Here is a 20,645-nt window from a genome sequence, read left to right on the forward strand (position 1 = left end):
TATATATATATCAACTTAGTAAGTTAGTCTTAAATGAACCTTCTTCTTCTTTTTTTTCGTGAGTAAAAAAAAAAAAAAAAAAACTTTGGCTACATTGCAGGGTTCACTTATTTGCCTTGGAGTTTTGGACCAAACATTTTATTAAACCACATTAATACATATGGCATATGTGCCACACTTTTGCAACTTCTTACATATACGAAACTCGAACCTATTTATTACAAAGGTTTTTTATCAGTTTTTTTTCAATATTTTAATGACTTACTACAAAAACCAAATATAATGAACAACAAGCTTGCTATTTTATTTCCGAAGATACATAAATGCTATTTCTAGCGGTGCACACCTTAAGCAGCTTTGTTTTTTATGAGATGAGTTTTGGCAAATTCTGCAACTTTTGCCAATGGCTCAATAGTGACATACGAGGCATTAGCAGCTGCCTCCTCCTTGACATTGAACTCAATTGTTGATTTGATAATGCATGAATCATCTCCCTTCTCAATGATTTCGAAGCGAACACGATAAAGAGTAAACCCTATATCAAGATACCCACCTTCAATCACTTGTACTTCTTTCAAGCGTTTCTCATGGTCAACCTTTGTGAACTTCTCTTTTAAGCTTGCAAAAGGTGCACCTAATTCAATGAAAAAAAAAAAAGAAAAAAAAAAAAGGAAAAATGAACACTTCAAAAACTCTTGAATTCTTCTCATTGTGATCACTCAATAATATACCTAACACGTAATACTAGTACGATATTAGTTTAAATAATAGTTTCGCTAAGAAGTTTGAAAGGGAGAGTTTGATGGATTGAAAGGATGAGATGCTACACAATATATACTAATTCCCGAGAGCGATTTCTAGTTAATTTGACATAAAGTTTGGTCGATTAGGCTATCCTTATTGAGCTTAAATAGAAAGGTCGCATCTCTAGAACAAAAAATGTACAAAACTACTCGAATCGCAATATCAATCAATGAAAAGAAACCGCATTCTCAGTTGAAGCCCTAGGGAATTAGTATTGAAGATCGAATTATCAATCAAAGCTCTAAAAAATTAGTACTAAGTAGACCTCATTACTTTGATTGATCGAACTAGAGATCGAAGCTCTCGATCGATCAAACTAGTCATTGAAGCTCTCAAGAATTAGTATCGTGTAACATCTTATCCTTTAGATCGATTGAACCTTCCTTTTTGATCGATCAAACTATTCCTCTCAAACTTCTCCGTGGAATTATTAGCAAACTGGTCTACATCGCTAGTATTATGCAGGTAAAGGCAACACTAGCTACTATAACATTTTATTCCCCCTACAAATAGCTGTTGAAACTCAAAAAAAAAAAAAAAAAAAAAAGTAAAAACATTCACAAGCTTTTATTGCTTTGTGATACCTGCAGTCCCAAATGTTAGCTTGAGAACAGTCCCAACCCCTCCATCACCTTCTATGACCTCAACTTTCTGGTTGAGACCTGAAAGAGCTTCTTCAACAACCTTTGCCAACCGAAGTGTCCCGTAGATCTCCCACGCTTCACTGGCGGCCACGTTTACCTCCACCTCGTTTGAGACTTGCCCAACCATCTTAATTCCTTCTCTTAGGGAATGTTTGGGGCCTTAGCCTTCTATATATATATATTCTAATATTCTCAAAGAGTAGGTCTACATGCTAATAATTCATGGCAAAAGTCGTCATCTTTTCTGCTATAATATTTGGAATATGCCATAAACACTTCAAGGTTCTGTCTAGCTAATTGCGTAAGAGTTGGTACTGATTATCTAAACCCTATAGTGCTTTAGATTTATTAAACTAATTGTATAAAATGATAAATTATAAGTATCATTATCTTAAAGGCTAGTAAAACGTATGCACATACATCATGCCGAGAAAAGCTACACAAACTTCCAAATGTAATATGCTTTCTGACGACAATAAAATTAATCATCACTAAATTCAAAATCCAATAAGATGATTAAATAAATGTTAAATTATTGAATCGATCGAGGAGTTCAGACTTGTGGGATAATTGTAAAAAAATGAAAACCATACATGACTTTGACTAGCCAATGCAGAAGCTTTGTGAGTCGGAAATACACATAAGAACATGATATTGAGACCAACTCAAAAATCTAGGAACCTGATTATTAAGAGTAATGTTAGGTATCATCTTTTTATTTTTTTAAACTTCTTTTAAAGTTGATGTGACTTTTAAAATCACCATTAAATTTTAAATAAATCATACTTGAATTTTGATCAAATGGTAATTTTAAAAATCACATTAGCTTTAGGAAGATTTTAAGCTAGAAGATAAAAAGATGGTACCTAACATTACTCGATTACCAAATCAGGATGTTTGAATAATATATATATTTGTTCTTTGTTCCTCTTTCCTAATTGTAACAAAGGCATAATCGGTATTATTTTAGATGTACTGTTCATGAATAAGAATAATTTAAAAATTAGAGAAATGATAAAGGCACAACTTTGGCCCAACTTTTCTTTTATGTGATTTTTTTTTTAAAAAAAATACAAAATAAAAAATTCTGAAGTCTCTGTCTGCTTTTAGGCTAGTTAGACGGGTGGGGGCGATCATTTTGGATTTTCTAACAAAGTCTCTTTCTGCTTTTAGGTGGCTAGTTACATATACAAACTATTAAAATATAAATTAAATGGTTAATTTGGAATAAGTACTCCTCTGATCAGGTGATTTCTCCAATTAGTTTCCTTAAGCCTGTTTGAACCCTCCTCCCCTCAAGTTGTTTGTATTTGCCCAGAAAAGAAAAGGAAAAAATCTTATGTTTAAGGGTAGGCCTTTAGTTGGTTTGGCTATCCTTGTATGATGAATCTTTCTATTCTGATTGTAAAGGTTCTTCACTGTAATGTTTCAGCTCTGTTATTAAAATTTTCATTTAGAAGAAGAAAAAAACCAAGAAATATTCTCTCGCTGCTAGGAGTGCTTCTTGAGCTACTACCTTGCTCCAAGCTGGTTACTTGAATTAAGCTGGCTTTGAGGCCAAATCTCTCCTTTCTATTAATCATATTTCAAAAGTTCCTGCCACGTTATTGGAGAGAAATTAGAGAGAGTATTATAACAATGTCCCTTGTTTGGAAAGGTCACCAGCTAGCTCTGATCATGAATTCAATGTTGTCTGAACATTGCTACGAGGCAATCATGCTTAGTTCTGATCATCATGATGAATATTGCTTTGGGATCTAGAAGTGCAGAAGAATATCATATGATTTTATTTAATTCTTTAGAAAATAATGCTCAAACACAAAAATGATACGGTGTAGCAAAATGAAGCATCACCATGGTAGACTTGGTTTTAGTAGCTGAAAATGTCTGTGAATTCAATGGATTTACAAGTTTTGCAACAAAGCTTAGAAATCATTCATCAGAAACTAGTGCTGTGCTCAATATGCCTCATATTGACTGCATGCAGATGCAGTAAAGCTCTAATTTACAATGGGGAAGCACATACACATTGGTCCTGACTGACTGTAGAAATATATTATGGGAAATAGTATATATGAAAGAAAAAGAGAGTGCAAGTAGAGAAAGAGACTGATGAAGCCTTTGGTCTACATATTGTATTGAAGTATATGTCAACTATATTACAATGATCTCTCTCTAATGAGAATAAATCCTAGAAAGAAAGCTTAGTTTATAGAATATAAAATATTCTAACACTGGCCACTGAGAGGTGCATGTGGTGGCTACTATATCATGTAGAAGAATTCCCTGCTTTAGCAAGCTATTACACAGATCGATGTACCATTCATCTTACTCATAGATCTGTAGAAATAAGCCCAATTGTTTATTTCTTAATCTGTTCTTAGATGGCTAAGCATGGTGTTCATGGCTTCTTGATTCTGATTGAGCAGTGGCTTTCTTCTCAGTTAAATACCTCCCAACAACTTCTGCAATAGTTTCAAGTGACTTAGTGGAGACAAGAGAAGCATTCTCAGCAAAGTTGTCATCTACTTCATACTCTATGGTTGATCTGACAACACTTGATTCAGTGCCGTTCTCAATGATCTCAAGGCGAATCCGGTAAAGATGAAACCCCATGTCTTTATATCCTCCTTCAAAAACCTCTGTTTCCTTTATACGCCTGTTATCATCAATTACTGTAAATCTTTCCTTCAAATAGCTTGCTCCAGGAGTTCCTAGCCACACAAAAGAGATATAACATTGTTGACCCTTTATCCTTCACGCATTAATAATGCACAATTTTCCAATAATATTTCAAATGATCTATGAATGCGTGGAAACAAGAACAGAAGAACCATTGACCAGGTCTCCTGAACTTGTGTTTGACAAAAGTCTGAGAGAGAACGTCCAAACTTGCATTTCAATTCAATTTTGCTACATATATTTCTATCTAAGAACCAACGTATATATATGCTCATAACTTTGAATTGAAATACTACTTTTACAAGCATATATATATATATATATACCTGGTGGAAAGGTAAGCTTGATGATTGTTCCAACACCGCCATCACCTTCAACAACTTCCACCCGGCCAATCACATCGGGCAGTAGCTCGTCGACGAGCTTCCCGACCTCAAGGCCACCGTAGACATCCCACACCAAGCTAGCAGGCACCCCAACTTGTGTATCTTGTGAAATTTGGCCGTGCATTCTCTGCTGTTTTTCTTTTGAGCTTTAATTATGATAATTTTGTCCGGGCATTTGGGTGATGACTTTATAATCTTTAGAAATATCAAATCAATAATTCTATGGCCAGAATTGATCCTTATCCATTGACATGAACAGTGCATATGGCACGTGGCAATGTATCTTTAAAAAAAAAAAAAAAAAATTTGTTGCCTGAAGTATGAAGGATGTGGCTTTAGTTCATTTGTAAATGTAATTTTTCTTTTTCTTTTCAAGAGTTTACGATTTTGTAGTCAAATTATGTTTTCAAACAAAAAAATGTATTTCGCTTAAGAGTGCGTTTTAAAAAATAACGATTTAAAAACGTAAAAAAAGAAAAGAAATTACGTTTTCAAATTATAGATACATAATTTGCATTGTTTATCGAACTTTCAATTTGTGCAATGCCTTCCAAACTACTATTGGAGATGCAATGTTCCATTTTTATACAAAAATAATAAAAATAGTTATGATAAAAAATTTTAGAAAACAAAAAAAATTCATTTTTCTGATTTTTTGTTTTTACTTCTAAATTGTTAGCTTCAAGAAAGCCTTTGCTTTTGGTATAGTGATAGTATTGGATAAATATTTGCCCTATGTTGGAAACTAAAGTTATAAACAACGAGTATACTATTTATTAACAAGGAAAGAGACCATAGTCATACTATAATTAAAAAAAAAAAAAAAAAAAACATATATTTCCAACTTTGCAAATTGCAATAAAACAGTAATATGATCGAAGCAATTAAGTTGTGGATGCCATAATTCAAATGGGCTGCACTTCAGTCATTTGAAAGTGTGGAACTCTAGCATGTGGGCTTCTCTCTTAGGGCATGGGCTGCAAAATTTTGCCTGTGGCTGCTTGTCAAAGGTGCTAATGTACCCTATCAAACCTCAATTTTTTGGGGGCTATGCAGGTGGGCTTAACATGGCACCTAGCTTGAGGAGAGTTGCAGGGTTCATCTGTCCCAAGCATGTGAGTCCTGCATTTTAGACTATTCAAGGTAGGTGAGCCTAGCAACTCTCCTTTTTTAGGTTGTTTGAATTTTTGTGTCTCTCGAATAGTCTAATATCAGAAAATCTCAATCTTACAAATGGGCAATTGGATAAAGAGAGATATCTTAACTCAAATTGCCACGTTTCAATATATAATTAAGAGGTTTACCTTGCTTGGATGAATTTGGTTACATATGAAAATGTTTCTAATTGGAAAGGAAAACAACTCTCATCTTGGTGCTTTGGATATTCTCAAAAAAGGAGGCCAACTTTTGGAAAAGTAGAAATGTGCACCTCAATTTCAATGGGTGCTCTCTATCGCATTTAATCAACCATAATGACATTTGTATGGATTTTGACTTTTGTAACAAGCAACACTATCCTAGTTGTTTGACTTTATATGTATCTAGATTCCAATCTAATTAAGCAGTACTCATTATACATCAAAATTCTGCTAGAGGATTCTTTCACACTAACATACATTTTGGGCCAGTCTCAAATTTGGGCTGACCATTGTTCAGCCCAATACCCAAGGGTCTTATATGTAATACTGCATGATTAAAACACCAAAAAATGGGAACTCTCCAATAACAAACCCAAAAGAATAAAATCTTGCAAAAGTACAAACCAATAGTGTTTTCAGCCTAAAGCCAACATTTTCTAGTGCTTGTTCAAAGGTAGGCAACAACTGTAACAAAATGTTGGCTTTAGATAACTTCTACACAATCTGCTGGAAATGTTCTTACACACCTGGTCGAATGTACGGGATACATAACATGTTTATAATTTAGGTCCAATCTTATCGACAGATTCACTATCATAGGCTAATTAACAATTTGGATTAAAACAAGGGATTTCATTGACATCAAACTATTACTGTTTAACTCATAGATAGATACAGCATTTTACCCAATATACCACAAAAGAAGCATATCTAATAATCCTGATCACCTAAGCAATGGCCCCTTCCTCCAAAAAAAAAAAAAAAGGCCTTTTAAATTAGGTCTTTGCGTTACGGAACAATTTTCCCTTATCATTGCATAGTCCTACTATTCCCAATGCATTATTTTTTCTATAAATGTATCGGTGATCTTATGGCATGTTAATGTGTCAACAATTTTTTTTTTTTTTTTTTTTCTAATAAAAAAGATAGGCGGAAAAGATTAATTGTGACTATTCTACTTAGATGTGACCATAATATATAGAATCTCTACTCACTAGGAGTTGTACGGGAGGAGCCTAAATGATGAGAACCATAGACACTCTTTCAAATTCGACTGAGCCAAAACCTGACTCAGTTTCAACCAAACATCAATAGGAACCAAGAACTTTAGAACAAGTAAAACAACTTGATGGGGTTACTTTTTTTTTTTTTTTTTAAGAAAGAATTTATTGAAAAAATTCAACAAGAATATAAAAGAACCACAAGCAACTCCTCAAAAACAAAAATGGCCTAAAAGCTAAAGGGGACCTAGAGAGACAAACGCCTATAAAGAAGTTAAAAAGAACAAACAAAACTAAGAGATTACATTAGAAAAACTTCAAGCCCTGATTAGAAAGCAATTAACACTAGAATCACGAGTATTCTTAAAAGAGTTAGACTTCGAATCTAACTCAAAACAAAATCTACGAAAGAATAAAACCAATATCTTTGCTTCCCCTCTAAAACAATGTAGCATTTCTCTCCACCATAGAACACCACTATAGCAGCCACCACAATTCTAACCATTAATTGTATCTTCTCTATTAGCTTTCTTTTAAAAAAAAATTATATATATATATATATATTCTTCTTGAGTATATAGCTTCCAAGTAACTTTTTGACAAATCTTCTAGCAATCACAACTGATTTTGAACGACCATTGAACTAATCTTCTTCGTTGGTAATTAATGTCTTTTCAGTGTAACTTAAATTATTTTTACTTACCTACTCTTGTAGCAGCTCTGCTTAAAAAAATCCTATTTCAAAACTAATCTCTTAGACAAAACTGTTGAAGAGGTTAAATATAATCATTTAAAAATCTTCTAATAATTAATTAACTAATTAATTATAACCCATTAACCCCATTTTAAAATTCGCTATAAAAAATAAAATAATCTATTTAAGGCAAAAACTTTGAAGTGGGGAAACCCAAAAGGTGTTTACCAGTCCCATACAAGGAAACCAATCATGTTTAATAAGAAAAGTTGAATGGCAGATAATTTAAAATCTAGGGTTTGTTAAGAGATATATTATTTATATTATTAATATAAAAGAATGAAGGAAACTTGTGAATATGGATAATGAGGTAAGAATATTAGAAGGAAAACCCAAGGGAGCTCGATCTATATCCTAACCCCCATATTGACTAGTGAACCAGCAATGATGTCATCGTCGGCTGTAAAGCAACACAGATCTTGTGGCTGCCTGGGAGATTACTTGGTAGCCTTCGGACCACTACAAATAGCTGCTCCCCTCCCACTTGCTTCTTTTTCTTTTTTCTTTTCTTTTTTTTTTTAAAAAAAAATTAATAATTAATTAATTAATTAAGTTAATCCTTAAATTTTCATACAGTCTCAGTTAAATTCTTAAGTTTTTAAGTTGACAATTAAATCTTTAGGTTTTTTTTTTTTTTTTTTTTAAAAAAAAAAAAATTAAATTAAATTAAATTGGTCTCTTAATCAACTTAATTACCAACTGATAATCAATTAATGCCATACATGTAGCTAGCATTGCTTTGAGACATGGTGTGCCAACTTTACATGTCATGTGACAATGTAGGCGACTGCCTCTTTTTTCTTTTAAAAAATAATTTTAATTGTTTTAATTTTTTATTTATAGTATAATTATAATTTAAAGTAATTGTGTCCCGTGACATGTATAGTTGGCGCATGAATTGTCAAACGAGAGTCATGTGACATTAATTAATTAATTTGTCTAACGTAGCATGTTGTTAATTATTTGGGCTGTAATTAAGATAAAGGATGCCTATTTGGAACCATATGAATCTAGGGATCTAATTATTGTCAAAATTGAAAACTTATGACATAAATTGAAATTGCATGAAAAATTTAGGGACTAAATTTTATTTATTTATTTATTTTTTCATTTTTTCTGAGCAAAAGGGAAAGTCATTAATTTATTCTTGTAGGAGATAACAATAATAAGCCAACTCGCTTATTAATACCTTGAAACTCGATTCTATATATTATAGCTTCTTTATATTTATTATCATAATTAATAAACAAATCTAAGTTGAGTAAAGCAAATCTCAGCTCAATGAAGCTACCTTACCTTAGATAAGGCCCGCGTGCAGTGATACTGCAAATCAATGATATTATATATAAATGTTCACAACCCCCTTGTGAGTAAGATTTTTTTTTTAAAAATTAATTATTGTTAAATAAAAATAATAATTAATATTTTAGAATGTCACAACATTAGCAATATTATTGTTAAACAATTAATATAAATAAAAAAATATATATAATATCTAGTAGTACTACATATTAATTATTTGAAAATAGTATTGGCATGAATGAAAATCGTGATATAATCAGAAGGCCGGTGAAAATTATTTAGACACGAAATGGGAAGACAATCGTGATACGATGACGACCTAGAAGAGATTCTCATTGACTGTCTTTCCTATGACTTGAGTGTGGTCTCCCACCTTCTAGTGTCAATTCCTGTTTCGTAGACTTTTGTTTTAAACCATTTGGCTGCTTACCCACATTAATCATTTCCTTATTCTATTTATCCAAATCATTTTCCATGTGATTCTATTCTTTAATATTTATCGATATATAGTTTATTATTATTATTATTATTATTCTCCAAACATCTTGTTACTTGTTAGATATATAGGCACCCATTACAAATTGCAACTAATAAATAAAATTAATTATGATTTGTCGATTATAAAATCAAGGTGATGAAAGATGAGAGGAAAAATGTTTAAAAATGACTAATTATTAAAATTAATGATAGCCAGCTTTATTATGCATGCATGCATGCATGAATATCATTTATATTTGGTTCAACATGCAGTACTAAAAGTCTAAAACCTTTGTGGTCATATATTTTTTTGTTAAAAAAATAAATAAAATACATAATTCAAATGAATTGTATAAATGGGTATTGCAATTATTATAAGATTTGTTTGGTGAGAGGGAGATGAACAGTAGTTGAGATTGCTTTATTTCATGAATCAAGTCTTAATATATATATATATATATATATATATATATATATATATATATATATATATATAAAGTGGTTCCAATTTTTCAGGTATACCAATGACTGTTAAGATGATGTTTTGTCTTATAGTATTTGTTTTGTGCACTCAAATTTTGGTCATTTATGTCATTACATACGCAAGCATCATCAATAAAGCAACCTAATGAGGTTGAATAAAAGGCTAATGGAGCATGGATCGAGCTCGATAGTGGTTTTCAATAGGAGAACTTTGAATATATATATATATATATATATATATATATATATATATATATTTGTTCCGATCTTAATTAAGGGATTTAGGTCCTGTACGTTTGATAGCGGACTTTTTTCAGAGATTTTTCAGTTTTTTTTTTTAACAAACAGAGAAGCTACGTACCTAATTACAACTTGTTTGAAGAATTTAAGGTATTTCAACTTCTCATCAAATTTGTAAAGTGGCTAAGCAGTTTTTAGATGGTTTTTGAGAACGAGTAATGCTATAAGTCTTCGTAGAGTCATTACAAATGTGATGTGCCTTTTAAAATTACCGTTGAATTTGAGATGTAATTTATTGACTCTTGATCTATTGATGATTTTAAAAGTTACATCACATTTAGAATAACTCTAGGAGGATTTTAAAAAGACTTATAGCATTACTCTTTGAGAACCAATCTAAATAGTTGATTCTTGAAAAAGAAGAAGAGGAAAATGAGTCATTGTGTGACTACTTTCAATGGAAGAGATCGAGGGGTGGTTGTGCTTGACCACCATGTCTTGGTTGAACCTTATCCGGGTCGATGCGGCCACCCTTACCCTTATCCTTGTTGGTGGTGTTAAATTAACATCATAAAACAAAAATGAACCTACAATATTTGAGGGTGTTCGTGATTCTTCTTTGAATCACTCTCTAGCTATGTCTTGAAAATTTTTTTTGATGTAATATCTTAGTTTTGCTTGCCTTATCTGTTGTGGCGGAACTAGGAATTGTTCTCTGGGAGTAGGGGCTACTAAAATGGAATGATAAACTTTTTTTTTTTTTTTTTTTTGTTCGTTCTCTTTATATGCTATGCTTTTTGTATATACTAAAAATATGATAAACACAATTCACAATAGAAATGAAGTATTTTATAACAGAAATATGTATATCACAAAACATATATCTATAAAACTTCATAAATATGTGCCAAGATTAATATATGTAACTTGTATATATAGGCACAAGTGAAAAAGAATACAAAAAACAAAATCTCTAAAATAATCAAGTATCATCAACATCTATGGAATTGACTTCCCAAGAAATTAATTAAGGAAAACTGAGACTTCAAGATTTCCGTGATTGATATCATAAGCATGCATGCTTTCATATATAATACATGACTGGATAATAATAAATAAATAAATATATATATATATATATATATATATATATATATATATAAGAAAAAGATTATAATCTAGTGAAACTTTTATGTGAAGATTAATATTGTTAGTGATTAACTCAACAAATTTAGTCAATTTTTTTTTATATATATATATTTGGTTTAAAAAAAAAAAGGATAAATGAGTTTGATATTGGTGAAGAAATAAAAACTAACTTTTACAAATTAAATGTTTATTTATTCAGATGAAAGTGATGGTGATTCTTAATTGTAACGAAATAGTATTGCCATTACACGAAGATATGACCTTATTATACCAGTTCAGAAAATGTAATAGCTAGATAATGGTGATCCTGAAATATGATTTTTTTTTTTAAAAAAAAAAAAAAAAAATTAACGAGATAGAAAGTACGTGTAAGAAGTCCATAAATGTTTTGACAAAATAAGAAAATATAAAAATGGATTTAGTTGACAAAATTGATACCTGGAATTAAAAAGAGAATATTTATTAAAACTAAAAGCTACCATAAAACAAGAACCAGCTACGTACTTCTTGAAATTTATTTAATCTTTTGGAAATAATAGACAGATTGCATGTAAAGGAAAAAACAACCAATATCTATTCAAGACTGACAAGCAGAAATAAATTTAATAAAACAATAGAAAAAAAAAATTAAAGCCCTCCAATATATAATTACAAGACTCAAATGAACACTTAATCCATAAAATTATTGTTATAGTCAAACTAGATAGAGAAATATATATCTAAGACAACAGAAAAAGGACAATCCTCAAATACTTAATTAGCAGAAGTCAAAATTAACTACAATGATTGTTTGATTACGTATATTGAGAATAATATATTTAAAAATTTTAGTAGTAATGAAAAAATTATGTAACGATCGATATCATGCAAAATATGAAAATAAATTAACACTATACATGAAAAAATAAATTACAAGTAACATTGACATGCCTTAAATGATAATTAAATTTTATTTAATTGTTTATTTATTTTGTCATTTATATTTTTTTTAAATTGTAATCAATTTTTGTTCAATTCTATTTTTATTGATGCTTTTTGATATCCTTTTGTTTTTGTTGAATTTTCTCAATAAATTCTTATTTATTTATAAATAAATAAACAAAGAAATCTAGTTAATTACAAGAGTATAGAGGTACATAATACATATAGAAGCAGCATACATGATAATGACTCGGATACCTTACTTAGAAGACTCGTTAATTAGACGTACGTCGGCATGGTGTGGTGGGTCACACAAAGACTGAATAGTTTTACTTTTGCGTGTGCGATTTGCTTATAGCCGACATTAATTTATGAAGCTAGGCTAGGTCTAGGTTTCTTGTCATTGTGCTCCAAGGAAAATTCAGCTTTTTGACCCTCTAATAGCTTGCCACGTGTAAAACTGCCCTCTGTATTGGTGTGAGTTCGTTGCTGACGTGTTCCATCTAGGTTCTTGGCGTGAATTGTACAGAAGGTGGCAAAGACCAAAGGCCACGTATATACAACCCATCGTTTCCCTTGTTGAACAAGTCAAGGTCAATTTTTTAGGTTGAAATTTGGGTACGTACGTACTACGCACCATTACCAATCTACCTCTTAGTTATGCTACGCCAATATATGTTTTTTTTTTTGGTGAGTACAATACCTAAAGAAGAGCCCTAACTTGGCTAATAAAGGAACCGGGTCTTTCCCACTAATAATAGGGACAAAAAGGCGGAGAAGAAAAAAAACTGAGAATTCTATCATAAAAAGATTTAGTTATGACTTATTTACGAGAGAAAAAAGTTTACACTTCTATTGACTTTTTTTTAATTTCAAAAAACGGAAGCATCAGTAGAGATCATTGAAGAGTACGCCTATATATGTTTAAATAGCCTTGAATGATATGCATGTAAATAGGACGAGGCTTGAGTTGACTAGTTGCATGTCATCAAAGATTTAGAGTAAATTTAAGGCTTGTCGGTAGGGTAGCAATTTGAGTTTATGTGTCGAATTGGAGTCATTTTGAAGTATGAGTATATAAAACTATATAAATTAAATTTAATCCGATATATTTAATTAAACATCTCAAACCTCTCAACCCTAATTCGCTATTTACATATTGAGATTACATACGTCGGGTTTGCGAGTATTAATGACGTCAAACATTGTTAGTTCTTGCATGTCAAATTCAGGTCGTGTCAAGATATGAATATACTACTATATAGGTAAAAGCAAATTAACTTGCAGACGCCAATCCCATATATATATAGTTGTTTTCCTAGGCCATGACCATGAAAAATAAGGACAAACTCGGAACTTTCAATTTATGATATAAATTACATGTCATACTATCGTCTCTTGGAGATCGAAGAAGGCTTGTACCTTACTCAATGATAATAAACTAATGTTTTTTGCGAATAGAAAAAAAAACTAATGTTTTTTGCAAACGTCCACACACTATATATAACTAGCAGTCTAGCACTTCTTCTCCTACACTTTCCAAAACTAATCACTAAAAAAAATAATCCAAGGTTTTAATTTCTTTTGCTCTTTTGGTCTTTTGTTCTTTTGTTTAATTGGTAACTCCAATATATACAAGCAATTAAAGGAGAAAATTAATTCTTCATCCTCATGAATTTGTTTTTTTTTTTTTTTTTTTTTTTTTTTCTGCAGAAATGATGGGGAGATCTCCATGCTGCGATGAAAATGGTTTAAAGAAGGGGCCATGGACAACAGAGGAGGATCAAAAGCTGGTCGATTACATTCAGAAACATGGCCATGGGAGTTGGAGAGCACTTCCAAAGCTTGCAGGATTGAACAGATGTGGAAAGAGTTGCAGGCTTAGGTGGACTAATTATCTCAGGCCTGATATCAAAAGGGGAAAGTTTTCTGACGAAGAAGAACAATCCATCATCAACCTACATGCAGTTCTTGGAAATAAGTAATTAATATTTAATCCTTCTCATTAAATTATTCACATGATTTAATTTCCAAACATACTTAGACTACTAAACATTTTTGAACGACAGGTGACCAAAATTAATATTGCTTGATATATGGTTTTTTAATTCTAGGTGGTCGGCCATAGCTAGCCATCTTCCTGGACGTACGGACAACGAAATTAAGAACTTTTGGAACACCCATTTGAAGAAAAAGCTTCTCCAAATGGGGATAGATCCAGTCACCCACAGGCCAAGAACAGACCTCAATATTCTTTCCAATCTCCCACAATTGCTTGCGGCTGCCAATTTTTCCAATTTGACAAATCCTTGGGAAAATGTTTTCAGGCTACAATCAGATGCCGCACACCTTGCAAAGATCCAGGTGCTCCATAATATAATCCAAGTCCTAAGCACCACTACTCCTACCACCTCAAATATTGAAGCAATATTATTCAATCATTTTGGGTCGTCGTCGTCGTCAAATATTCCTGACAATTATCTTGAAGGACTTTTCAATGGCGGCTCATCAGTTGGTTTTCCTTCACAAATCCCTACTCAAATGCAGTCAAATCTTCCAAACTTTGAAGCTCCTCAGCTGCCACAAGCCAGTGATAATATTGCAAATGGCTTGAAAATTTGTGATTATGACCAACTTGGTACCTCGTATTCTAATGTTCCACCTTCAAATGATGCACTTCCCAAGTTGGTTTCCACCTCGTCTGAGTGTTCCATTGTCAGCCAAATTGAAAACAAGATTAACTTGATCAATGATTTATCTAATCCTTCATCCACTTCAACCACCTTTGAACCTTTGGGAGATATTATGGACGATGAAGCAAGTGACTCTTATTGGAACGATTTTCTAGAGTAAGTTTTTCTCTTTAATTAATTATTAAATGCTTAATTATATTTTGCATGTTACGCTTCAATTAATATTTCTGGTAGACATGTTTATCAACTTAGTTTTTACTTCTCTTTATATATAGAAGCTTTCTCCCAAAATGGTAATTGTTTAGTCATCTTTCTTTGTTGAATTAAAACTTATTCCAAGATGATAAGTTGATAGGGATGTTTTAATTTAAATGGAGATAATTGTGAGATTCAAGATTTGAGCTCAAAATATCTACTCTCATAGAAATAGTTGAATTTAAATGACTTCCTTAATACTTTGTATCATCAAATCTAAATTTTTAGAATAAATGGTGATTAAAAATACTTTGGCATTCTCTTCTTTCTTTCTTTGTTTTTCTTTTTCCTTTTTCTTGTTTAATCAACTTTCTTATTTATGAACTTTTATACTCATGCAGACAAGCAGCTTTGCAGCCATGGCAAAACTCATAGAAGAACGCGTACATCATTGTGTGAAGCTTAATTTCCCTTTATATTACAAGATTTAGATTCATTTTGTAAACTAAATACATGTTCATTACATATATGAGAGCTGGATTTCCTAGATTTTTACAAATTATATATGGTCTCCCATTGTATGAAGGGCCCCGTACATCATTCATGTAAGCCTTAATTTTCTTAGACATGAGTATGTATATATGTGTTGCAACAATATCAACTCTGCAGTGATGATCTTTATATTACTTTTTTCCCCCCCTTTTCGTTTGTTCAGTTTGCATCGTTTGGCCACAGATGGTTCAACACATGCATGCAGTCATCATGATGAACGGTTGACATCTATTTGTGAGCCTCCATGGGACCGCTTGAATGTTTGAAAATCTAAACATCTGGATCACGTGAAATCTGGCATTTTTCCATAAACACTTGTAGATTCTCATCTTCAATGAGAGGGAGAGAAAAAGAGAGAGAGAGATGGCTGAATATAATCCAACAGAAGGTGAATATAAAAAAAGTTAGTTGTAGAGCTAGAGTTTGGGACACGAAACTAATAAATATGTGAAAAAGACCAGCCTAAGACAAAAATGCATAGAACCCCTTTTTTCTTTCTATTGTTCCTTGGCTTTTTGTCTCTCTCTACAGAGGATCTTAGAAAGTAGCCACACATATAAATGGATTATAATATAACAAAAAGTGAAATTAAAATATGATTATTCTTTAACTAATTGATCATTGTATTGTCCTTTGGTGAAAAGCCTAGACTTTTTGTTACCTATTCGGCTAGTAGGTGAGAATTATTTCCATATGACTTAAGCCATTGATGCACAATTTCAAGCAAGCCATTCACAAACCTAACAATCCCTTCCCCCTCCATCTCTCTTTGTAGAAAATAATCATATAGTTAGAATTCTAGAAAAGAGCAGCTAGCTCGCATGATTTGAATTAGTGATTGAAGCAGTGCTGCACATACTTTCAAGTGTTCACTCTCAAATACTCACTCACAAACATGCATGGCAGTGAAATCTAATTGCCACGTCCAAGAGTAAGACTTGAAAGTTGAAAGTATGTATAACGTTTCTCTTAGTAATTGTTTGGCCAAAAAGATAAGTGAGCGCGTCCTAGCACATAAACTATTTGATTGAAAGAAAGATAAATAATGGAGACAATGTTCAATTCAAGATCTTTGCTTTAATATGATGTTAAATCATTATTTATCTTAAAAAGTTTAAGCTAATAAGAAATAATGAATTTAATCATTTAATTAATTTATATTCTAACAAACAAAAGTAGCAAAATTATATATATATATATATATATATATATATATATATATTGTTAAAAATAAATTTGGCTTCTGTTTTTCCAGAAAATTAAGAAAGTATGACGTCTTGAGATAGAACTTAGAGGAGGCATGCACTTCTAAAATATTTTGGGTTTTAAGAAAGATAAGCCTATGAGAAATCCCGAGTTACAAGCTAACCTCGTCCGACAAGGGACTTCATTATATAAGTAGGTATCCATTTTGACCTTTAAATAACAACTAACCCACCTACCTTTTGCCAAATACTCTTTAATCTAGAAGTAAGATTTCATGTCATGGCATGGCATGGCATATATATATATATATATATATATATATATATATATATATGTTTGTGTGATGCAATTGTGTTTAATGTCATTTTCTTACATATTTTTTGTCTATTTTTTAAAAAACATTTTCTATCGAATCGGTAAACCCACATGTGAAAAATGTTGCTAAAAACAACAAAAACCTTAATTAGGTGCAACACTTTGCTGCCCATTTCGACCTAATATTGCAGTCAATAAATGTATAATAAGCTGAATTAGCATAAAAACAATTAGGTTTGAACCATAAAAGAACACTTCCTGAAAATACTATATGGGGAATGCAAAGTTTAAAGAATTCCAGGTTATTTTCTTCATTTTGTAAATCTAATTATCAAATATTCTTTAGAGCAAAGCCTGAGATTAATCTTGAGGAGATTTCTTACACATGATGATATGAATTGTCAGTAATACATCATAGTCTAACTTACAGAAATATGATACTCAGAAGACTTCCACAGTTAGGGGTAGGAAAAATATCCGATTGCCGCCTACTGATAGCCACTGAATCCCTACCGACCGCTTACCTACTTTCGTCGGTCGGTAGTCGTGATGAAAAAACTGTTTCCATGTCGGTTCGGTTCAGTAGGTGGTAGAATATTTATTTCGACGGTTAATTGAACCGAATCAACTTAAGCATTTTTGGCACTTAATAGTTTTTTGCATTACTTGTTTAGCCCAAAAACATGTCTAATAAACACTTGTTTAGCCCGAAAAACAACCATTTGGACCAAAAAAAACAATCAATTTTGGCTCATAAAAATAGGCTTATCCCAATATAAAAGGTCCACGACTAACCAACTTAACCGACCGACATTTAACTGGCATGTCAGAGTTTACCGACTTAACCGAAATAGTCAAAATTTATTTCTATCGATATATGAAGTCGGTTAACTAACCAACTTAACTGATTTTTTTTTTTTGTTCGATTGGCGAAAATACTCCTACTATCACCAATATATATTGGGCTGGAACATATCTGTCTAAATAAATTTTAGATTGTCGACCACCTACCTACCTAAGTATTTAGGTCCCATATGACTATATAAGTCTCTCATAACAATTTGGATAACAAATTACAAGAAATCTTTATCCTTAACATGTTGGGAGTGTTACATGCATATGTCCTTAAGTTAAGGAATGTAAAATAAATGTTCTCTAAGAAATTGGTCTAAGTAATTAAGAAGCAGTTAAACGCTAGCTTGTGCGGACATGTCAAAAAAAAAAAAAAAAAAAAAAAAAAAAAAAAGTTAAACGCTAGCTTTACAAATTACAATATGAGGGAGAGTGAGATATGTGAACTGATCATATTCCCTATAACTCCCAAAAGTAATGTAATTAAGACCAACAATTCCAAATTCTCCGTTTACTGTATAAGATTTATAATGCAGGATATATAGCCTACCAAACACAAATTTAAGAGGAAAATGCATTTTCTTTGAAGACAAACGATAATGAAAAACAAGTACATGCTAATTAATGATATTAAAGTCCATAGAAAGACTTATTTTGCTTCATTGATGGAATAGTCATTCTGAGTACCACACAATTGTTAACACATAGGACATTGCGATATTACTCTCACTTTGTCTTTGTCAATGATCACGAATAATGAACCGTACCCAATACCCAACTAGCTTGCCATGTTTCAATAATTTGAGAACGGCGAAAATTCAATAATGTATGTAATAGAGAAAAATATAAAATCAGTTTGTTCTGATTTGCAATAAGTTCATGTGATATACAAGTTTATTGAAAACTCACAATATCATAGGCAATGAAAGGGAATAAATTCATACTCTCAACTTTCATCCAAGATCTTTACGGAATCCGTTAATCATGTTAAATCTAATAATACAACAACATGTGTCACCCACGTGAGTAGAGGCCTATATAATATAGATTTGCTTTTATTGTTTACTAGAATGAGTTCTCATCAAATTTTTGTACTGGAAAGAGTTTATTATATAAATCATTGTAACGTACTATTACTGATTTTACCTTTTTATTTTCATTATAAAATCTGCCTAAGCTACACCCTACTTGGTGAACCTCATGGATTGGATGCATTAATTAATTAGTTGTTGAAGTGACATTAAAATGTGGACTGTTTACCTACGAATTGAGATGCATTTAAGCATATTGCCACTTGACAGTTAACAACAAACATAAGTATTCGAGCCGCCGGGTCACTTTTCTGGAAGGTGGCAAGGTGAAAAGTCGAAAATGACTGGGTGATGGCACACCCCGTGAAATGTGAAATGTAAAATGGATAAGGGTTTTCAACCATTAGTTATTCAGATAGTTAGAATTTGGACAGTTAGTATGAAAAAAATTATATAAGAAATTTTGGACTGTGACTACTTATTTGGGCAAGTAAGTTGAGTAATTATAGATGGCCTATTTGTATCATATTAAAAATGATGTGTTATTAAAATCATTATTTGATCAAAATTCAATAATGATCAATCAAAAGTTCAATGGTGATTTTAATAGTCATATCATTTTTAGTAGGATACAAGTAGGCTACTTAGAATTACTCCAAGTAAATCTCATATAGACTCTCTTATATTAACTGTCTAAATTAATAGTTGATTGTTGTGAATCTCGCATGATAAGGATATACTCGTCTTTCTATTTTTTGAGGAGACAAAAATATCTATCTAATATAATTAACGAGATATTATTTAATTCAAATGAAATAGAGGAAATCCTAATTCAAGTAATAAATATGTTGATATATCATTTAAAAAATTTTAATAATGTGCCATTATTTATATTATTAAATACAACAATATTAAATTCTGACCCTAAAATAACTCATATTTATTTCAAGTAAAGTAGGGAAGAATCTCTTAAAACATTTACCAAGGGCTATGCTCCTATGCCCTACCTTCTACTGTATGCTTTCGGCCATTCGTGACAATAACTATCTTATCTTCTACCGTTAAGTTAATTGACCTCAGAAAAGCATTCACTATTTTGCTTAATTACACAATTACATTAGTAGATGCAAGTTGCACTTGAAAGTGAGTTTTTTTTTTTTTTTTTTTTTTTTTTCTTTTTTAGGAGAGATTTGAATTAGTGACCTCCGCTTCATAAAGTATGGTCTCCGGTTGATTTTACTACTCCTTAGAAACTTGAAAGTCAGGTTTTAAGCACTTGGTGAACCTAATGCCTCTGGTAATATTGTCTTTGCAGCTTCTAAGAAGCTTTCTAATTTGGATGTCTTACAAGGTGAAGCTACTGCAGCCCTTCTTGCTACTAGATTGGCCATTTTTTCAGGTTGTGACAGATTCCATCTTAAGGGGGACGCTCTTTTGGTTACCTTGGCTATTAACAATCATTCACTTTTTGAGTCTTGGAACTTTGCTTCTATTGTTTCTGATATTAGGCTGAATTTATCATCCTTTCAAAGTTGGTTTGCTTTGAAAGTGTCTAGATGTGCCAATTACCGTGCACGTGATTTAGCTAAATGGGCCGCTT

At 31.7% G+C, this 20,645-nt stretch overlaps 3 protein-coding genes across 3 annotated transcripts; 1 reads left to right on the top strand and 2 right to left on the bottom strand.

Annotated features, from left to right (window-relative positions):
• Window positions 1-286: 286 nt before the first annotated feature.
• On the bottom strand, window positions 287-1,579 carry LOC132168214 (norbelladine synthase). Its single transcript, XM_059579337.2, has 2 exons — window positions 1,389-1,579; window positions 287-634 (listed from the first exon to the last, which is right to left on the bottom strand). Exons 1-2 carry the CDS (start codon window positions 1,573-1,575, stop codon window positions 348-350), a joined length of 474 nt encoding a protein of 157 aa, XP_059435320.2. The 5' UTR covers window positions 1,576-1,579; the 3' UTR covers window positions 287-347.
• Window positions 1,580-3,545: 1,966 nt separating this feature from the next.
• LOC132162302 (norbelladine synthase) lies at window positions 3,546-4,677 on the bottom strand. The gene is made up of 2 exons (XM_059572554.1): window positions 4,457-4,677; window positions 3,546-4,162 (listed from the first exon to the last, which is right to left on the bottom strand). The coding sequence occupies exons 1-2, from the start codon at window positions 4,638-4,640 to the stop codon at window positions 3,837-3,839; spliced, it is 510 nt and encodes a 169-aa protein (XP_059428537.1). The 5' UTR covers window positions 4,641-4,677; the 3' UTR covers window positions 3,546-3,836.
• Window positions 4,678-13,754: 9,077 nt separating this feature from the next.
• Window positions 13,755-15,649, top strand: MYB9 (myb domain protein 9). Its single transcript, XM_059591508.2, has 4 exons — window positions 13,755-13,772; window positions 13,915-14,182; window positions 14,316-15,050; window positions 15,491-15,649. Exons 2-4 carry the CDS (start codon window positions 13,917-13,919, stop codon window positions 15,522-15,524), a joined length of 1,035 nt encoding a protein of 344 aa, XP_059447491.2. The 5' UTR covers window positions 13,755-13,772; window positions 13,915-13,916; the 3' UTR covers window positions 15,525-15,649.
• Window positions 15,650-20,645: the final 4,996 nt, after the last annotated feature.

Source organism: Corylus avellana, chromosome 2 (assembly GCF_965113065.1).
Source record: "Corylus avellana chromosome 2, dhCorAvel1.hap1.2, whole genome shotgun sequence".
Classification (NCBI taxonomy): domain Eukaryota; kingdom Viridiplantae; phylum Streptophyta; class Magnoliopsida; order Fagales; family Betulaceae; genus Corylus; species Corylus avellana.

What these genes read in the sequence shown, in the direction of transcription:
- MYB9 (XM_059591508.2), top strand. Translation starts at nt 13,917, where the DNA reads ATGATGGGGAGATCTCCATGCTGCGATGAAAATGGTTTAAAGAAGGGG. An exon ending in CATGCAGTTCTTGGAAATAA is followed by an intron (nt 14,183 to 14,315) that starts GTAATTAATATT and finishes TTTTAATTCTAG; the next exon opens with GTGGTCGGCCATAGCTAGCC. An exon ending in TATTGGAACGATTTTCTAGA is followed by an intron (nt 15,051 to 15,490) that starts GTAAGTTTTTCT and finishes ATACTCATGCAG; the next exon opens with ACAAGCAGCTTTGCAGCCAT.
- LOC132162302 (XM_059572554.1), bottom strand. Translation starts at nt 4,640, where the DNA reads ATGCACGGCCAAATTTCACAAGATACACAAGTTGGGGTGCCTGCTAGC. An exon ending in CAAGCTTACCTTTCCACCAG is followed by an intron (nt 4,163 to 4,456) that starts GTATATATATAT and finishes TTGTGTGGCTAG; the next exon opens with GAACTCCTGGAGCAAGCTAT.
- LOC132168214 (XM_059579337.2), bottom strand. Translation starts at nt 1,575, where the DNA reads ATGGTTGGGCAAGTCTCAAACGAGGTGGAGGTAAACGTGGCCGCCAGT. An exon ending in GCTAACATTTGGGACTGCAG is followed by an intron (nt 635 to 1,388) that starts GTATCACAAAGC and finishes TCATTGAATTAG; the next exon opens with GTGCACCTTTTGCAAGCTTA.